The 17,131-nt window shown below is 42.3% G+C and overlaps 1 protein-coding gene across 1 annotated transcript in view; it reads right to left on the minus strand.

The window, feature by feature from the left end:
• Positions 1 to 14,306, minus strand: part of ssh2a (slingshot protein phosphatase 2a) — a 33,390-nt gene extending 19,084 nt beyond the window's left edge. The window contains exons 1-2 of the mRNA XM_085379319.1: positions 14,119 to 14,306; positions 11,555 to 11,598 (exon numbers count right to left, since the gene is read on the minus strand). Coding sequence (XP_085235445.1) covers positions 11,555 to 11,598; positions 14,119 to 14,181 — 107 coding nt within the window. The 5' untranslated portion in view covers positions 14,182 to 14,306. The remainder of the gene's footprint in view (positions 1 to 11,554; positions 11,599 to 14,118) is intronic.
• Positions 14,307 to 17,131: the final 2,825 nt, after the last annotated feature.

Genomic DNA, 17,131 nt, shown 5'->3' on the forward strand with positions numbered 1-17,131 from the left:
AACAAAAACATAATATTCCAGAAACACGCTTTGCCGATCCGATCAGCTGTTCGTAACACTTCCCACAGTGAAACAGACGTCAGCGCGAACTGTCTCATGTCCGCCATTTCCTGGCCGAAACCGGAAGTGACGTCATTTTCGCGGAAATGTAGTTTTTTACTTGTAGGCCTTAAAAGCCTATACTGGTCATGTTTGACTTTTCTGAATAGTTTCTGGGATGCTTAGAACTCAAATTGCACTGCTGGAAATAGTTTATTTTGATGCACCTGCTGTTTTCTTTGCAAATTTGCATCATAGGATTGTTTTTTTTGTTTTTCCTGCAGTATATAAAAATTGGTGTATCTCCAAAATAAAACTATGAAGACACTCAAAATAAATTTCCTGTTGTTGTAAACTATTTTTTGCAACTTTTTTGTATTTAAAGTTTTGAGGGATAAACCTCTTAAATTTCTCCAAGTAGAAATATATGTAAAAAAAACAAAACAAAAACGATATAAATTTTTTTGTAGTTTATTGCACTTTTTTGCAATTAATGTAGTTACTATGGACTTAATGCATACATATTATTAAAATATGGGCTATAACAGTTATTTAGCAACTTGAAATGCTCCCACAAATGGCACTACAACATGTAAAAAAAATAATATAAGCTCTGGCGGACTTGGTTCTATAGTAGGTCTTAAAGGGTTAAATAAATATCGTCAAATAATCGCGATCTCAATTTCAGTGAAAATAATCGTGATTATCATTTTTGCCATAATCGAGCAGCCCTACTTTCTGGGCCTATCAGACCAATGTCTGATCCAGCTATCGGACTGGCACATCCGTTCACAAACTATTAGAATATTTTCAAAGCTCAATTCAAAAGTGTTTATAACTTCGATATATATATTTATTTATATACTCAGTATTTATTTGGGTGCCCTTTACCAAGAATTGCTTCAGCAATGCGCTGTGGCATGGAGGTGATAAGCTTATTACACTGCTGAGGCATTACTGAGACCAAGGTTGGCTTGACAGCAGCCTTCAGATCTATATTTTGGGGTAAGGTATTTGTCATCTTCCTTTTGGCATCTTAACTTATAGATACTCTGGGGTTCAGGTCAGGTGAGTTAGCTGGTTAATCAACCACAGTAATAACATGGCTATTTTTGGCACTGTGGGCAGGTGCTAAGTCCTCTTCAAAAAGGAAAATGGCAATTCTCTATCAGATGGGAGTACAAAGTGCTCTAAAATCCCCTGGTAGACACCTATATGGGCTATGAAACAACCATGACGACCCCAAATCATCACAGACTGCAGGTTTGACTTGACACATTTTGAATTGTGTGCTTCTCCAGTCTTCTTCCAAAGCGTAAAACCTTGATTTCCAAATGTAATTCAAAATTTATCTCAAAGAGGACCAACACTTCAGTTATTTTTCTCCTTAGCCCAAGTAAGATGATTCTGCTGTTGTCTCTAGTTTAGGAGTAACTTGATATTAAGAATGTGACAATTGTAGCCCGTTTCCTGACTACGCCTGTGCCTAGAAGCTCTTGATGCAATACTAATACCAGCCTCAGTCCACTCCTTGTGACGCTCTCGTAATTTCTTAAATCCAGTCCAAGTTGTTGACTTGGTTTCCAAAATGTCCCAGATTTTTCTAGGAAGGGCTGGAAAAATAGGTCTGACCCACAGATGTCCAACCTCACAACTTATTTAAATGTTCTGATGCTATGCTATGAAATGACACCTTCAGTGGCAAGATTGGGAATAGAATAGAATAGCCTTTATTGTCATTGTACAGAGTACAATGAAATTGGAGTGCCACTCCCTTGGTGCAAGTTTCAATAATAAATATAAATGTAAAATATAAAAAGTACAAAAAAAACAATCGTAAGTACTTGTTACGTTCCCCTGAGGGGTCTAGGCGGTGAGGGGGAAGTAACAAAAGGTGTCCAGGTCAGAAAAAGGAGTCAAGGAGGCAAAAGGGTTAAATTAAGGAGTTTTATTAAAGTAGCTCAACTAAGAGAGACGGACAAGCCGCTATCACCATTTAAGAAAAACAAACAAAACTCAGGCGTTGGTCAATAAAGCAAAGTCAAAAGGAAAGCGCAGTAAATAAAGAGCAATACACTCAGGAACAGAGTTTTTAAAATCCTCCACAAGCATGAGCTCACGTAACGACCCCAAACTTTTAACCTGGCTTGCAGAGCACCACCTACCAAAAAGCTTTGCCTTCTCCCGAGCAAAGTCAAGGTAGCACTGACCCTGTGCCAACTCCAAACCTCGAAAGTTCTGCCTATAGGCCTCAGGCACAAGTTCATAGGCTTGGAGGACAGCACTTTTAATCTTTTCATAAACTAGGCTGTCCTGCATAGACAGACCAGAGCAAACTTCCTGAGCCTTACCTGTGAATTTACACAGCAACATCACCCCCCACACGTCTTCAGGCCACTGTAATGCAGTTGCTATGCTTTCAAATACACTGAAGAAGCTCTCAACACTGGATTCACAGAAAACGGGAACCAGGTGGATGTTATTGCCCACAAACGAGCTTCTAGACACCTGTTCACCAACAGATGTAGGCCCAGTGCTCGTCAGCTCCAGCTGATTCAACTGGAACGCCATTTCAGCCTGAAGAAAACCACCACACACACACACACCTGTGCCAGTTCTCACAGGCTAGCCAACAATTAATGGTAACCGAACAACTTACTCTTCTTGACCAACTTACCTTTTGCTACACACACATTAACAAATACAACCTACCCAGTTCCTAAGCACAACAAACTTTACCTACCTATCTTCTGGAGCGTGCTGGGCTCGAGGCAACTTGAAAGGCAGAACTTCAGCGACCGGAGCCCTGAATTGCCTACCCCCAACAGGGAACTAATCCCCGCCCAGGATTACTCCGAAAATAAAAAAGGCAAAATAACAAAAGAGTGCCCAAAGGAAGAACTTAAAACGAAGCTCAGCTGGACACTCACCTAACTAAACTGGGAAGTTGAACCTCTAAAGGCGAAAAAAAACCCCAAGATAATCAAAAACCAATTCCAACTCAAAACTCCCTTTTCAACGATCCCGGACGAGCCCCCACTTGTTACGTTCCCCTGAGGGGTCTAGGCGGTGAGGGGGAAGTAACAAAAGGTGTCCAGGTCAGAAAAAGGAGTCAAGGAGGCAAAAGGGTTAAATTAAAGAGTTTTATTAAAGTAGCTCAACTAAGAGAGACGGACAAGCCGCTATCACCATTTAAGAAAAACAAACAAAACTCAGGCGTTGGTCAATAAAGCAAAGTCAAAAGGAAAGCGCAGCTCACTAGCTAGAAACCACAAACACAGCTCACTAGCTGCAATCACCACAAAACACAGACAGCTCACTAGCTGCAAACACCACAAAACACACACAGCTCACTAGCTGCAAACACCACAAAACACACACAGCTCACTAGCTGCAAACACCACACAAAATGGCACTCTGGCCCAGAGCTCACCTTTCCCTGGGCTTAAATACTTTTAATTACTGATGTGAGTCAGCTGTGTTACAGGGAAAGGTGGCACCTCAGGCAGAAGAGGTGGTGGGACACGCCCACACAGGCACCTTCAGGAGGAGGCCCTGCTAGGGCCGTAACAGTACTCAAACAATAGTATGTACAATATATACAGGATAGCAGCATTAATATAATGACAGTATGAATAGCAGCATAATATAATGACAGTGACGGTATGGAATAGGTTCAATTGTTTTTGTGCTTATTTACTACGGTGATAGCTCTGGGAAAGAAGCTATCCCTGAATCTGTTTGTCCTGGTTTTATGTGACCTGTACCGTCGGCCTGACGGTAATAGTTCAAACAGTTGGTTGCTGGGGTGAGAGTGGTCCTTGATGATATTGCCAGCTCTGCTGAGGTACCGAGAGTTTGCAGTGACCTCCAGGCTGGGCAGAGAGCAGCCAGTGATCTTCTGGGCTGTGTTGATGACCCTCTGCAGTACTTTCCTGTCTGCAGCTGAGCATGTTGTTATGCCGTACGTTAGGATGCTCTCTATGGTGGCTCTGTAAAATGTCACCAGCAGCCTCTCCTCCAGGTTGTTCCTCCTGAGCACTCTCAGAAAGTGGAGACGCTGCGGGGCCTTTTTAACCACCGCTGTAGTATTTGCAGTCCAGGAGAGGTCATCAGATATCTGCACGCCCAGAAACCTCATGGAGTGTACCCTCTCCACACAGCTCCCGTGAATGTAAAGTGGGGCCGGGTCTGCTCTGCCCTTCCTGAAGTCCAAGATAAGTTCTTTAGTTTTCGTGGTGTTCAGTTGGAGGTTGTTAACTGAACACCACTCAGTCAGTCTGTTGACCTCATCTCTGTAGTCCGACTCATCCCCCCTTGAGATGAGTCCAACCACTGTGGTGTCATCCGCGAACTTTATGATGGTGTTTGAGAGATGGGTAGGGGAGCAGTCGGATGTGTAGAGCGTAAACAGGAGGGGACTCAAAACACATCCTTGTGGAGACCCGGTGCTGAGTGTGATGGTGCTGGACCGGTGGGGGCCGAGTCTGACAGACTGTGGTCTATTTGTCAGGAAGTCCTTGATCCAGAGGCAGATGGGGGTGGAGAGTCCCAGGTGAGACAGTTTCTGGACCAGGATCTCCGGGATGATATGATTGAATGCTGAGCTGAAGTCCAGAAAGAGCATTCTCACATAGCTTCCTCGGTGCTCCAGGTGACTCAGCGCAGTGTGGAGCGCTATGGTGATAGCGTCCTCGGTGGAACGATTTGTCCTGTAGGCAAATTGGTGGGGGTCCAGAGTGGGAGGCAGACCGGCCCTGATGTGCTGACAGACCAGTCTCTCAAAGCACTTCATCACTACAGGCGTAAGTGCAACAGGCCTGTAGTCATTTGGGCTGGCCACAGCTGTCTTCTTGGCGATGGGGATGATGGTGGAAGTTTTGAGGCAGGGCGGGACGGTGTTTGATGACAAGGAAAGGTTGAAGATTTTAGTGAAGACTCCGGTCAGTTCGTCAGCACATGCTCTGAGAACCTTTCCATGTATTCCATCAGGACCTGCCGCCTTCCTGGGATTCACTGACCTTAGAACACACCTCACTTGGTGCTCCCTAAGTGTTAGTGTGCCTGTGCTGGGGGCGGGTGGAAGTGGTGTGGCAGCTGAGGGCTTGGTCGTCTCAAAGCGGGCGAAGAAACGGTTTAGATCCTCAGCCAGTGAGGCATCAGTCCTAGATGTTGCCTGGTTATTGCTTCTGTAGTTGGTAATGTGATTGATCCCCTGCCACATTTTTCTGGGGTCGTTGTCAGCAAAGTGATCTTCAATCCTCCTCCTATAGGCAGCCTTAGCTTTCCTGCTACAGCATCGGGAGCTGGGATGTTGTGGCTGATTGGTGTATGTTCTAGGTCCGCGAACAATTTAATGAGCTAGAGTTGCTCTCCTTAAACTGTGTGCCATTTTATTATCCCCTTCTCTGAAATGATTATGACATGTTATTGTCATTGTTTTATGAAGTACTCTTACTTATCTTATAAAAAATCTCCAAAAACAAACGTATAATCGTACTTTTGCAAGTAGTGAATGACTGTTAATAAAGCTGAACTCATGACAGTGAATGTAAACTTATGTCATAATAAGTGAGCTAAAATAAAACTACAACCCTAATTTGCATAGATCCAACGGCAATGCTACAACGCAGGGAAACAGACAACAAACCAGTTGCCAGAGTGTGTACGTGCCGATAACTCTGATTAAATCACATATGAAACAAACACACCAGCACTCCAGTCCTCAAACTATACTTTGCTTCACCTACGTGTCCCACTGACTGCTCTTGCATCACAGGGCAGGTTGTGTGCTCAAGTGCTCTTGTCATGTGGTTCTGTTTAGTGTCATCAAATTTACCAGCACCCAGTGGAAACCTATTTGTCTCTGGGATGGTAACCTGAGACCATGCTGTGGTGTTTAGTTGAGATGTGAACAAGTTGCACAACTGTTTCCCAGCTACGTCTTCCTTTATCACTTAAAAGGGAATTTCAAGTTGAAAACAAACTGAAGAACATCATGACCTACAATGCCTAAAGTTCAAATGTTTGCTGAAGACTTAGCCCAGTCAGCTGTACAAGCGCTTAGCTTTGGAGAAATGGCTCTAAAGCTCTGAACAGTCATATAAGAAAGACAAATAAGGCTCTATTAGCAAAAGATATTGAACAGTAAACCAAAAGCATACTTTAGATAAGGACAAGCTGAAAATAGGTGTGTAAGTGAAGTTAGCCCAGAACGTATTTCTGCAAATATAACTGCAAAACTGTTATATCTGTATTGTTATATCTTGCATTACTCAGTGACATATGTTATGTATGTTATATATTTAAACTTGTCAGAAAAAGTAAGGGAATGTGTGTTTGGTTGATTATTTCTTAGTTGTAACAATGCGTCTTGGCAATAAATTTTATACCAGTGGAAAGCTTGTTATTTCCTTTAAATAATGCCACATTTGTAAGAAAATGCATTTGTGGGTTGAGGAGCAGAGTTCAGTGTGTGGGTTAAGTTGATGAAAAACTTGCCAAATCTTCTCAGCCAATGCTAAACAGCTTACTCTGCCATAGACTCTTGTGTGGTGTCATTTATTGAATTGGATGAAGTCTGAATAAACAAGACATATTGCCAATTTAACAATTTATTCAATTATCAAACAGGGGCCTCAATAACATGTGGAAGAGCCATACAGATCCACAACAACCTGGTTCCTCATCTCATGTTGGTTACCAACTTGGGTCACTGCTGTGGGATGTTATAACATTTGTCAACCAGTATTTGTCGCAAGTCAGACAGTGTGGTTGTGTTGGTCACTCTGGCACGAACAGTACACCCAATTGGCAATTGTTGTCATCTTGGATAATAGAGTTCAGTCCGAGACCAGATCAAGTTTTTCATGGGCACAACTCACATACTCAACTCTGCTGCTCAACCTACAAATGCATTTTCTTTACAAATAGGGCACCGATTAAGGGAAAAGAAGCAGACTTTCCAACAGTATAAATGAGCCTGATTTTGCCCGATGTTTCTTCTTGTTAAAAGGGAGCTTTTCCTTCTCACTGTTGCTTAGTGCTTGCTCATAGTGGGTGGTTTGATTGTTGGTGTTCTCGCTCTATTATTGTTTGGTCTTTACCAGACAATATAGACTGCCTTGAGAAGACTGTTGTGATTTGACACTATATAAATAAAACTGAATTGAAATTAAAATCAAATTAAATATGTTGCACACAATGACTGTAACCCTTGGCTCTTCTGTGGAATTAACTGCATGCTGTTTGTGGATTTCCACTGTTTCCAACTGTTACATCACAGATTTTTTTCCACTGAGGTTATGGCTAATCCAGTATGAATTTCTTTCCCGAGAATTAGTTTCTCTTAATGAATAAGTCACAAAATATAGTTTTCAAAAAGAAAACTTACCAGGACCCGAATAGTTTTCCTGTTGTTCCAGTGACTCTAATATTTCCAATTTGCAATTGCATAATTCAGCTAAATTACAAAACTTGCATTGATGAACCATGATTTCCATTTTCTGCATTATAAAATTGTCAGATATTGTGCATGAAATGCTTATTGTCCCACAAGGCAGAACTTCCATGGGCGAAATACTGGAAGTACAAACTGTGCACTGCAGTTTCTTAGTGGCGGTGGGAACACATACGCCCATGTAGTCACTAATCAAGCACTCAATGTTTAAACAGCAGGTGTGCTGTAGAAAGACAGAAGGCAGGTGCAGGGTATAAATGACATGTAACAGCTTATAAACTTGTTTCCACATGAGAAGTTGGTGTTTAAAGAGCATGCCGTTGGCTTGGTGTTGATTACTGCACCTCGCCCTTCTCATTCTAAGAGCAGGCCTGATGAACCTGCTCTGCTTGTGTGCACCTGTTTCAGAGTTCTCTATAAATCTACAACATGAACAGGCAACAAAAGAGTTATACAACGCAAGGGATTTCAATGGTCAAGGCAGCATTAATTATAAACAATACAATTTTGGAGAAACCTATTGTGCCACTCCTCCTCCATTAAAGGCCGTGATTATTTTAACATGCATTACCACAGCAAGGCTCTGTAGTACTTATGCCTGTGTGCTAAACTGGCCTTTCTGCGCTCCCGGCCTGTTGCCCAGTAATATAATAGATAATATTTTCAATTACATGTAAATCATTTCCAAATCACTCTATTGTACTTTTATTTACATTTGATGAAGCAGTCTACCCTTTTTTCTTTTTGGAGCTGTACTGCAAACAAACAGCCAACACGGCAATACAATGACCCGTTTTGCACTCAGTAAAAAGGAAATGTTGTACAGCATGGACACAATAGACAGACAAGGTCAGGAGGAGGGCTGCTAAACAACAGGTCCTTTCTTCACACAAGCTTTTCTCATCCTCGGCCTGCTTTCTCACTACAGTAGATACAATACATTGACACAGAGCTAACTAAGGTGGCATTTTTGCTGATACATTGTGGCACTTTGTGAACAGCAAACCAAATAGGCAGGAGAAGGAGAAGTGATTGCGGGTATGCCTTTGTGGTTTAAAGGAACGAATCCAGCTTGTGCACCTTAGCATTTTGTGGGACAGCTACAAGATTAGACAAGATTAATGAAGCAGGAAACATCCAAGTTAATATCCCTATCCCATATCAATCTCTGTGCTGAACAGTACACAACACTGTAATGGATAATGTTGTAGAACAGGGTTAAAGTGAACAAATATTAAACCATTAAATGCAGGGATCTTTAAAAACTAATTTGACCAAACACTGAGTTACTCACATATCCCTGCAAATGATCTCTTTTGTGCAGCAGCCACAGTAAAACACATTTACCAACATTTATTCGAGCACTAACAGATTTACTTAGAGGAAAGAAAAAAAAAAGAGGAAAAAAAGCCAAATGATGGCTTTGGGTAGGAAAATAAAGACAGTTTTTCTAACACTGTCCTTGACAGTCAGTGTCAGTCCTGAGGCAACAGTGTGTGGCAGAGATTCATTATTGCACTGCAGCAGTTATCCTTCATTGGTGTGGTGCAATGGGCAGAGATAGCTGTTTGCATCTGTCTGTGTGAAAAAGATGTTGACTGAGAGAGAAAGAGAATATGAGAGTGAGAGATACAGTGTGGGAGTCGGTATACAGCGAAAAGGAGAAGACAAAAACTCTGGAGAAGCACAAGAAAACGATGATGGAGAGAAAAATATTACTGCAGTACAAAAGGCCAAAGCCTTCCTCAGTTTGAACGGCTCCAGTGCAATGTTACTGGCCCATGCGGCTGTGTGAAGGCATTCGTAGGTTGGGGAGTGCACAGTTAATTGGACCTCTGCTCTTGGTTAATACACATTGGGCGTCCCTTAGCAAGGTCCTTGGCTGCACCCGCATAAAAGTGTGTGTGCACGCTCATCAATGCCTATGACTTCACCTCTGCTTTGAGGTATTACCTAACAAATAATCGGGACCACATGTCCTCGCGGTCACTATCGGGGTGTGTTTACTGTAGGAATGATGTCACCGTTTTTCAGCTTTCAAATATATCTGACAACCCCCCCACCCCCTTTTTTTGCATGTTCCACATTTGGATGAATTCCACTCTGTTCCAAGTTCGCATTATACATGCCCAACGCCAAATATTTTTTAATTTTTTTAAATATTTTTTTATATTGGGCCTGACAAAGTGTTTGTCTATGAGCAAGTTGCGGTGCAATCCAGATGTAGTGCGGCACGTACACAACTATGTTCAAAGGGTTTTAAATAAACATTCATCTAGTCAGAGTTAGCATCTGAATAAATGTCACTCCACCAGAATGAACCAAGATGGTAAATGATGGATGCAGTTTGGGGTTCAGTATGCCCAAGGACACTTGGACACATGGACTGTAGGAGCCAGGGATCGTTCCACCAACGCTCCGACTGGCAGACCACCTGAGCTCTACCAACTGAGCTCAGTCTCCCGTCCTAGTAATAAATAGGCCCGACTGTGCTTAGCATCCTTAGATTAACTTGAATGAAATCATAGTGATTCTGGGCCATGGTCAAAGTGCAAAAATAAAGAAAGAGAAAATAGAGAAGTGGAGAAGCTCAGGCTCACTGGACTGCTTCTTAGCACTGCTATTCAAAGATGAGGAAACACTAACACGGACTGGCAGGCAGGTAGTGTTTTGTTGTTTTCTTTTTTCCTCCTGTGACACGACTCCTGCAGAAATCTGTCATTATCTGGCATTTCTGTCATGCCTCCAAACAGGACAATCAGACCAGCCCTTTAATCTGCACTGACTGAACTGTCTGTCTCAGGCTGAGCTCAACACAGCTGGACTATATATGTGGAGTTTAGCTGCACTGCATCTTTACCTGCTGAATTACACAGTAACTACAGCAGTGACAAGAGGCAACGTAAAAATATGAGTTACACCTGATAAAAGCTTGACACAGAAAGTTAAACGACAAAGACATGCTACTTAGATTGCACTTCAAAGTTTAGATTAGTCTACAAAAGCCCTTTACAAAGTCCATTAAAGACGGAAAGGCTGCACATGCTTTGATGTTCCACTTCCTCTTTAATGACTGTGCACTAGTGTCTCAGAATGTAACGCAGGGAGAACATTTGAAGTGAGTGCGGTATCTTTGCGTAGCCTTCCCCACAATGGAGAGAAAATGTCTGTGTTGAATGGCAGCTAGTAGCAAGCCAGACACAAACATAACAAAGTGCAAGCTTTCAGGCTCTCCTCGCTAAAGAGAATTTCATTTCAATTGTGAACAGGGCCTTGGCCCAGGTTGCAGGATAATGACAGAGCCACCCGAGTCATGGAAACAAAAAACACAATAACAGCTGTGACGTCCTCGTCTTTTATGAAGACACAGATGCACACGTCAAAAGCAAATCAGCTAGACCACAACCCTCGGGCAGAAAGCCTCAAATTAACCGCAGCCTGCAATATGACAGGGACGGCCAAATATTGATATAAAGTTCTCACAAAGCCGCCATTTGTTTACGCCAAACAGAAAGGAACTATTTTTGCCATATCAAAACGCTCTGTGTTACACAATGTAAATATATAAGTAACTTCCAAATTTAGAATGAACGACTTGTTGTCTTAGCAGCTTACTGTTCGCTGTTTAAAGCAGAGGAAATTTGGCACTACAATGCAGGGACCGTGTGCGAGGAACATTTAGGAATAAACAGGAACACATTTTCATCCGATTCCAATTGATACATTTCCTTTGATTATGCTGTGACTAGAAAGATACAGCAACTTTTTCTAATGCTCTTACACATGGGAATTCTGGTCTTTGAATAGTGTTGCCTTAAAATAATGACAACAACAACAAAAACAATAATAATAATAATGTGACAGCTATATTAATGTCTTATAAACTGACAACATAAAATGTGCTTAAGCACTTAGAGGTAAAATTGAATAATACTGATGTACAGTCTCCCCCTAGTGGTCTGAGATGCAGTTTGCGTGGATCCTGCTAATGGCAGCATTTGAAAGTAAAGGGTTGTTTAAGGAAACAAGAAACATAAGACAGAGGGGTGGTCTCACCTCCTGAGATGGAAGCGACGGTCATCCTCGCCACTGCCCGACTCCTGCAGAGGCAAACAATATTGTTAAAGAAAGCAGAATATTTATTTAACTCTTTCATCACCTTTTTCTGACAAGAGATGCTTGTATTTCAGGAAGAACAAAGATTATTTCACAACCAATGGGAGTGCGTCACATTTTATTAACTGTACATTATAGGAGCACTACAGTGGGTGGCAGTGAGGGCTTCCATGTAAAGCTCTTCATCTATGACTTCACTCACAAGACAGGGCCACTACTTCAAGTGAGGCTCAGAGCAGAGACCAGGGATAAAGGCCGAAACACACTGAGTGACCATGCCCCCGATACTCCCCACACCCTCGGGTGCTCTCTTCCCAAAACGCATGCAGTCATCCTCCCCCACCACTGGAACCAGCACAGTTTGCCGCACGCACATGCACGTGTTTTTAATCCCAGCCTTTTTTCAGTAATCCCTCACAAACTGAGGGAACTTTCTCTTTGGCATCAATCTGTCAATCCTGGGCCACTACCCAGGCCAATACAGACATGCAGTGTGCACAGACACGCCCAGACCGAACGATAATAAGATGTTACTTCAAGATTGATAATGGAAGATGGTGACAGGCGGGTAAGAGAAGGAAGAGCAGGCGGCTGCAGGCCAGAGCATTGTCATTTTCTTCTTGGTGTCCACAACCACAGATGCGATTAAGCCTAAAGAAGCATCTGGCTGAATGGTGCTCTCTACATCAACAGCTTATCGGCCTGCCTCCAAGGCAAAAATATTGTTTCTTGGGTGAAAAAGGAGTGCGCAGATGCATACTGCACGTACACACACACCTCTGACACAATGGCTTGCTCAGCAGATTTCAAAGGCAAATGTGAAACCAGGGCTCCCACCGCAAAGCAAGCCCACATATTCCTGATTAGTGTAGACGCTGCGTATTTGTGTTTAAAACAACATAAGGTAAGAAGGAGGCTACGTGCGGATCTCTGTGGTTATCGTTCCTTTGCATGGATGTGTAGGGAGTGGTTGCATAGCCAATGAGAATTGGGAATTCATAGTGCTGCTAGGCAGATTACTGTGTACTGCCACAGTGGGGAGGCTATTCCCTGCTGGGATGTGTGGAAGTAATGCTTTCTGTATTACCACAGGGTCAATCTTAAACCTTTATTTGATCCTGTGTGGATCAGACGTTTAGAGGGCAAGCATACAGGGAAATATTCTAACTATTATGGTGCGGTGGCATCCAAGCTGCAAGCCTCATGGCTGCTGAGTTCCTTCATAGGAGTTTTATTGCCAGTTCTCTCCCCATACAATGCTGCCCCTTTTCTCAGGTTTCTGCCCTCTCAGCAGCACACATCTCACAAGAGTCCTCACAAGGCTACTTCCCATCAGAAGCAGGTCTCATGACAAGCAGCTGGTAGCCTCAGCCTGCGACTCTTTTGCTGCCTGGTCATAAATTCACTAACAGCAATAAGTCGTGTGAACCATCTGTTTGGTTCAGCAAAGGCTGGACTTTATTAGGGCGTCCAAACTCTGCCAAGCAGCATCCCATGCAAATGTTAGTAACCATTAATAATAAGCCTAAAGATGCTTTTAAATCATTTTGTCTTGATGACAAATTTCCCCACCAGCATCAGCACCGGGATGTTTACTGACCATATATTTACTCCTGATCTATTCAAAAGAATTTGCACAGCTGTCCATGTGATTCTCCACCAGGCTGCACATTTTCTTCAATCGCATGTAAACTCTGCAACGCATTGTGATAATCAGAAGTCCTTGTCGGTATTTGTCTTCTTTTCTTTCTCAGAAAACAGCCTACCAGAGCAGTCAACATCTGTCCTCACAAACAGTACTTTGCACAAGGCATAGGTCTTATCTACTGCAGCCACGCCGTCACCCTGCACTCAAGCGCTTGAAGCCAGACGCTGGAAACCTCAGGCTTGTCAGAGGGGATAAGAGGACTGCCTTCCTGCCGGCTCTGACATGCCTGCCACACTAACCCGCTTCCCGGCCCCTTACTGTCTGTCACTCTACTAACCAGTGATCCGTTGAAGCTGTCTTGTTCTCCGGACTGCAATCCTATCCTACGTTTTACACCACAGAATACACAAACATAATGATGACTTTTACAAACACTTCAAACTGATTAAAAAAAACATCTGTCTGTTTGTCTGTCTATCTATGTATGTATGTTGTGTTTTTGTAGTTCAGTTGATCTGAGACGACTTTGGGTTCTCCGGGAGGAAGTGAGTTAGCAAACATAAGCTCTACCTGCTAGCTTTGTTCCTGCTAGTTTCAAAGAAAGAAAAAAAAAACAACTTTTCACATTTAATATGAAGCTGGGATAGTGGCCTGTGTTTGGCTAAATAGCTTAAAACTCAAACCTCCATCTCTTCAACTCAAAGTAAGAGCTTCCTTTAGGCTTACAGTATGGGGCTAGCGGCTAGTAAAGTTAGCCACCCATGTAGGTTGAGTACAAACTGGGCTAACGGTAGGCTCACCGTGTCACACCAGCCGAAAGTGAGGCAAAACGTCAAACCAGTTTACAGATACTCACAGACACGCAGGGGCTGGAGGTAGTGCTCGGTGTCGGAGACCGCTGGACAGTAACCAGTGCCATCCCGACTGCAGCTGCTCAGACCTCGGTCACCTCGGAGAGTGAAACGACGGGATACCGGACATTATTTTGGGCAGACACTACAGTGCACCGTGCTCCCGAGGTTATTTCAACGGAGGTTGCTTAGTTGCACCGCTTGTGTCAAGTCGCAAACAATAATGAAAGTTTTGTAACATTTAGTTTTTCAAACGAAAAGTTGTATCCAGAAACTTATAGCAACTGAGGAAAAACAAACACAGCATTTGGCTATTTACTGGAGAGCCGACAGCTGAGGGTGCACTCCTAAGACGTCGAATTACTAATGTGATATTTTTTTGATAAGAGTATTTTTAGATACCAATTAATTCGCCCCTCTTCAAAGAGTCTAATTTTGTCTACTTTTATTTTGACAGGAGATTTCTAAATTTCCTACAGAGGCATGCCCAACATCTGTGCACTTTACACGTCAGCATCCCTCGCCGGTGCTATGCGCATGCGTCCTGTTAAACAGCTGTCAAACGGGCTACTGGCTGGTTGATAAATACACTTCAATTTATCCTAAGGTCACTAAAAAACGATAATTTACACTGAATTAAAAAAAAAAAAAGTATAAATATGGTCAAGTTTAATATATTCACCTAAAATACAAATACTCTTACCTAATCAGTAGAGTTTAGTATCTAGTAAGGCATTGTATTGTCACATATTTAATCGTCTGTGCTCATCTGCTCCTATGGGTTCTGCTCCAGAGGACCTGACCTTACTCTCCGTGCTTACACAATTTTTCTCCTGTCACACTACATACCTCCTGCGAGAGAGAGTGCAAAACCGAGGGAGGCACATTTATGAAGGATGATGGTGAAAGGAGGGTGAGCTCAGAAAGACAGGTTACAGAAGGAGCACAGATGTGTGAGAAATTAAAACTAACATAAAGTGTCAGAAGATAACAGCTTCAGTGCTTCTTGGAATTGTTGTTACACATTTCTGAATTTCAGCAGAAGGATACCTGGGAACACAAATTTAGACAACCCATTCGGATTTTACTCACTCGCAGTGGATGTGCAGGCGTGGAGCAGGTGTTGGTATTAGACAGGGGGAGGCCTGGGTGGATGGGTAGCTGTGTGGGTGTGAAGCTGAGGTCTCTGTGAGGACAGGAGGCTCATTCGGATTCACTTCATTGCATTATTCGGGTCATCGCTTCCTCTACTTCACCCTCGTCTCATACTCCCCTCCTCTGTCCTTTCTCCTCCTTTCTTTTCCCCAATCATCCAATTATATTGACTTCAGAAGCACAGGAGAAAGAGACAAAAAAGGCCTTAAAATAACCAAGAAGCTTGGGGGGAAATGTGGTTGATGAGCAGAAAAGGAAATTAGTTAAAATGCTAAGAGGATGAAAGAAAATGGAAAGTGGATATAAAAAGCAGAGAAAACATAATTGAAATGATTGCAAATAAAGAAGTGACAAAGTGACTGATGACTTCTGCTTCTCACATCCCCCCATCTTCATAGTCAGCCCTGCAGTGTTGGGTGTAGCCCATTAGGCTTTACACATATTGTGTGTGTGTGTGTGTGTGTGTGTGTGTGTGTGTGTGTGTGTGTGTGTGTGTGTGTGTGTGTGTGTGTGTGTGTGTGTGTGTGTGAGAGAGAGAGAGAGAGAGACAGAGAGAGCAGCTGTGCATATAAATCTACCTCTATTTGTTTTCAGTTTTATGGCAATATCCTAGTTCAGTGTATTTGTTTGTGTGCACATGTGTCATTTGCTCTGAGAACAAATTCCCTGCAACCACAATTATGACAGCAAGGTAACTGAGAAAGCTGAAGACAGAATCACAGAAGGCAAAAGATGAGGAAACACGGGGGAAAAAACCCTTAAAACAGACCCTTCAGAGACAGGTTACACAACAGGCAAAGGTGTTGAGAAAGTGAGTGTGCAGCAGCAAACAAGATTAGGATTAGAGGAGAGGATGATTCTACTTCAGGGACTTAGTGTAAAGATAAAGACAATGGGACTGAAGACACTCCTCCTTGTAATTAGGGTGCTGATCTCCAAGAGAGATTGGATGACAGATCAGTGTGTGTGTGTGTGTGTGTGTGTGTGTGTGTGTGTGTGTGTGTGTGTGTGTGTGTGTGTGTGTGTGTGTGTGTGTGTGTGTGTGTGTGTGTTTGTTTGTGCACAATAGGTTATGTGTGTGTGGTAGATTGTATGGATACTAAAGGGACAAAATGATGACACAATATAGATGATTTCTGCGTTCAATGTGAATTTTTACGTTATTACAAGTTTATGTTCTGTCTCATTCATTTAGATTTAAAAACACGTTTTTAAGTTGAGTTGATTACATGTACGTTTCCATGTCATTTTGTTACACAATTACAATGTTAAATGTTACATTTATTGGAATCTAGTCAAATGAAACTTACTTGATTAGTGTACATTCAGTTTTAACCAAGTATCTAAGTATCTAAGACCCCCAAGAATCTTTTTTCTTTCAATCTTTTGTTTCTTCTTTTTTGAGTGTGCATTGTATAGCTACACATTTTCTTCCACCATAAAGCCCCACACCCTCCTCTAGTGCAAGAGAGCCCATCTATCGCACCTCCATCCCTAATCCCAGTTCCTTTAAAAAAACAAACAACTAATGTCATGATACTTTTAAACCAACAGGGGGGGATATGACCCTATTAAAAACAGCGGACATACATAGTTGATCAAGAATTGCTCTTATAAAATAAAATTAAAACCTTTTTAATTTATTATTTATGTATTAATTTATTACAATGACAATTTTTAAATTAGAATTAAATTAGAGTGTGTATGTATATATATATACATATATACATACATGTATATGCAAGACCTATTAGCAAGAGCAGGAGTCATAATGCATTCTTAAAAGTCAGATGAAAAAAATCTTTAATCATAAGCAACAGCATTTTATTAAAAACATTTAATGAACCTGGTCTTTGGGCTTTT

Source organism: Rhamphochromis longiceps, linkage group LG14 (genome assembly GCF_057381845.1).
Source record: "Rhamphochromis longiceps isolate RC_006_pf linkage group LG14, R_longiceps_female_GT1.1, whole genome shotgun sequence".
Classification (NCBI taxonomy): Eukaryota; Metazoa; Chordata; class Actinopteri; order Cichliformes; family Cichlidae; genus Rhamphochromis; species Rhamphochromis longiceps.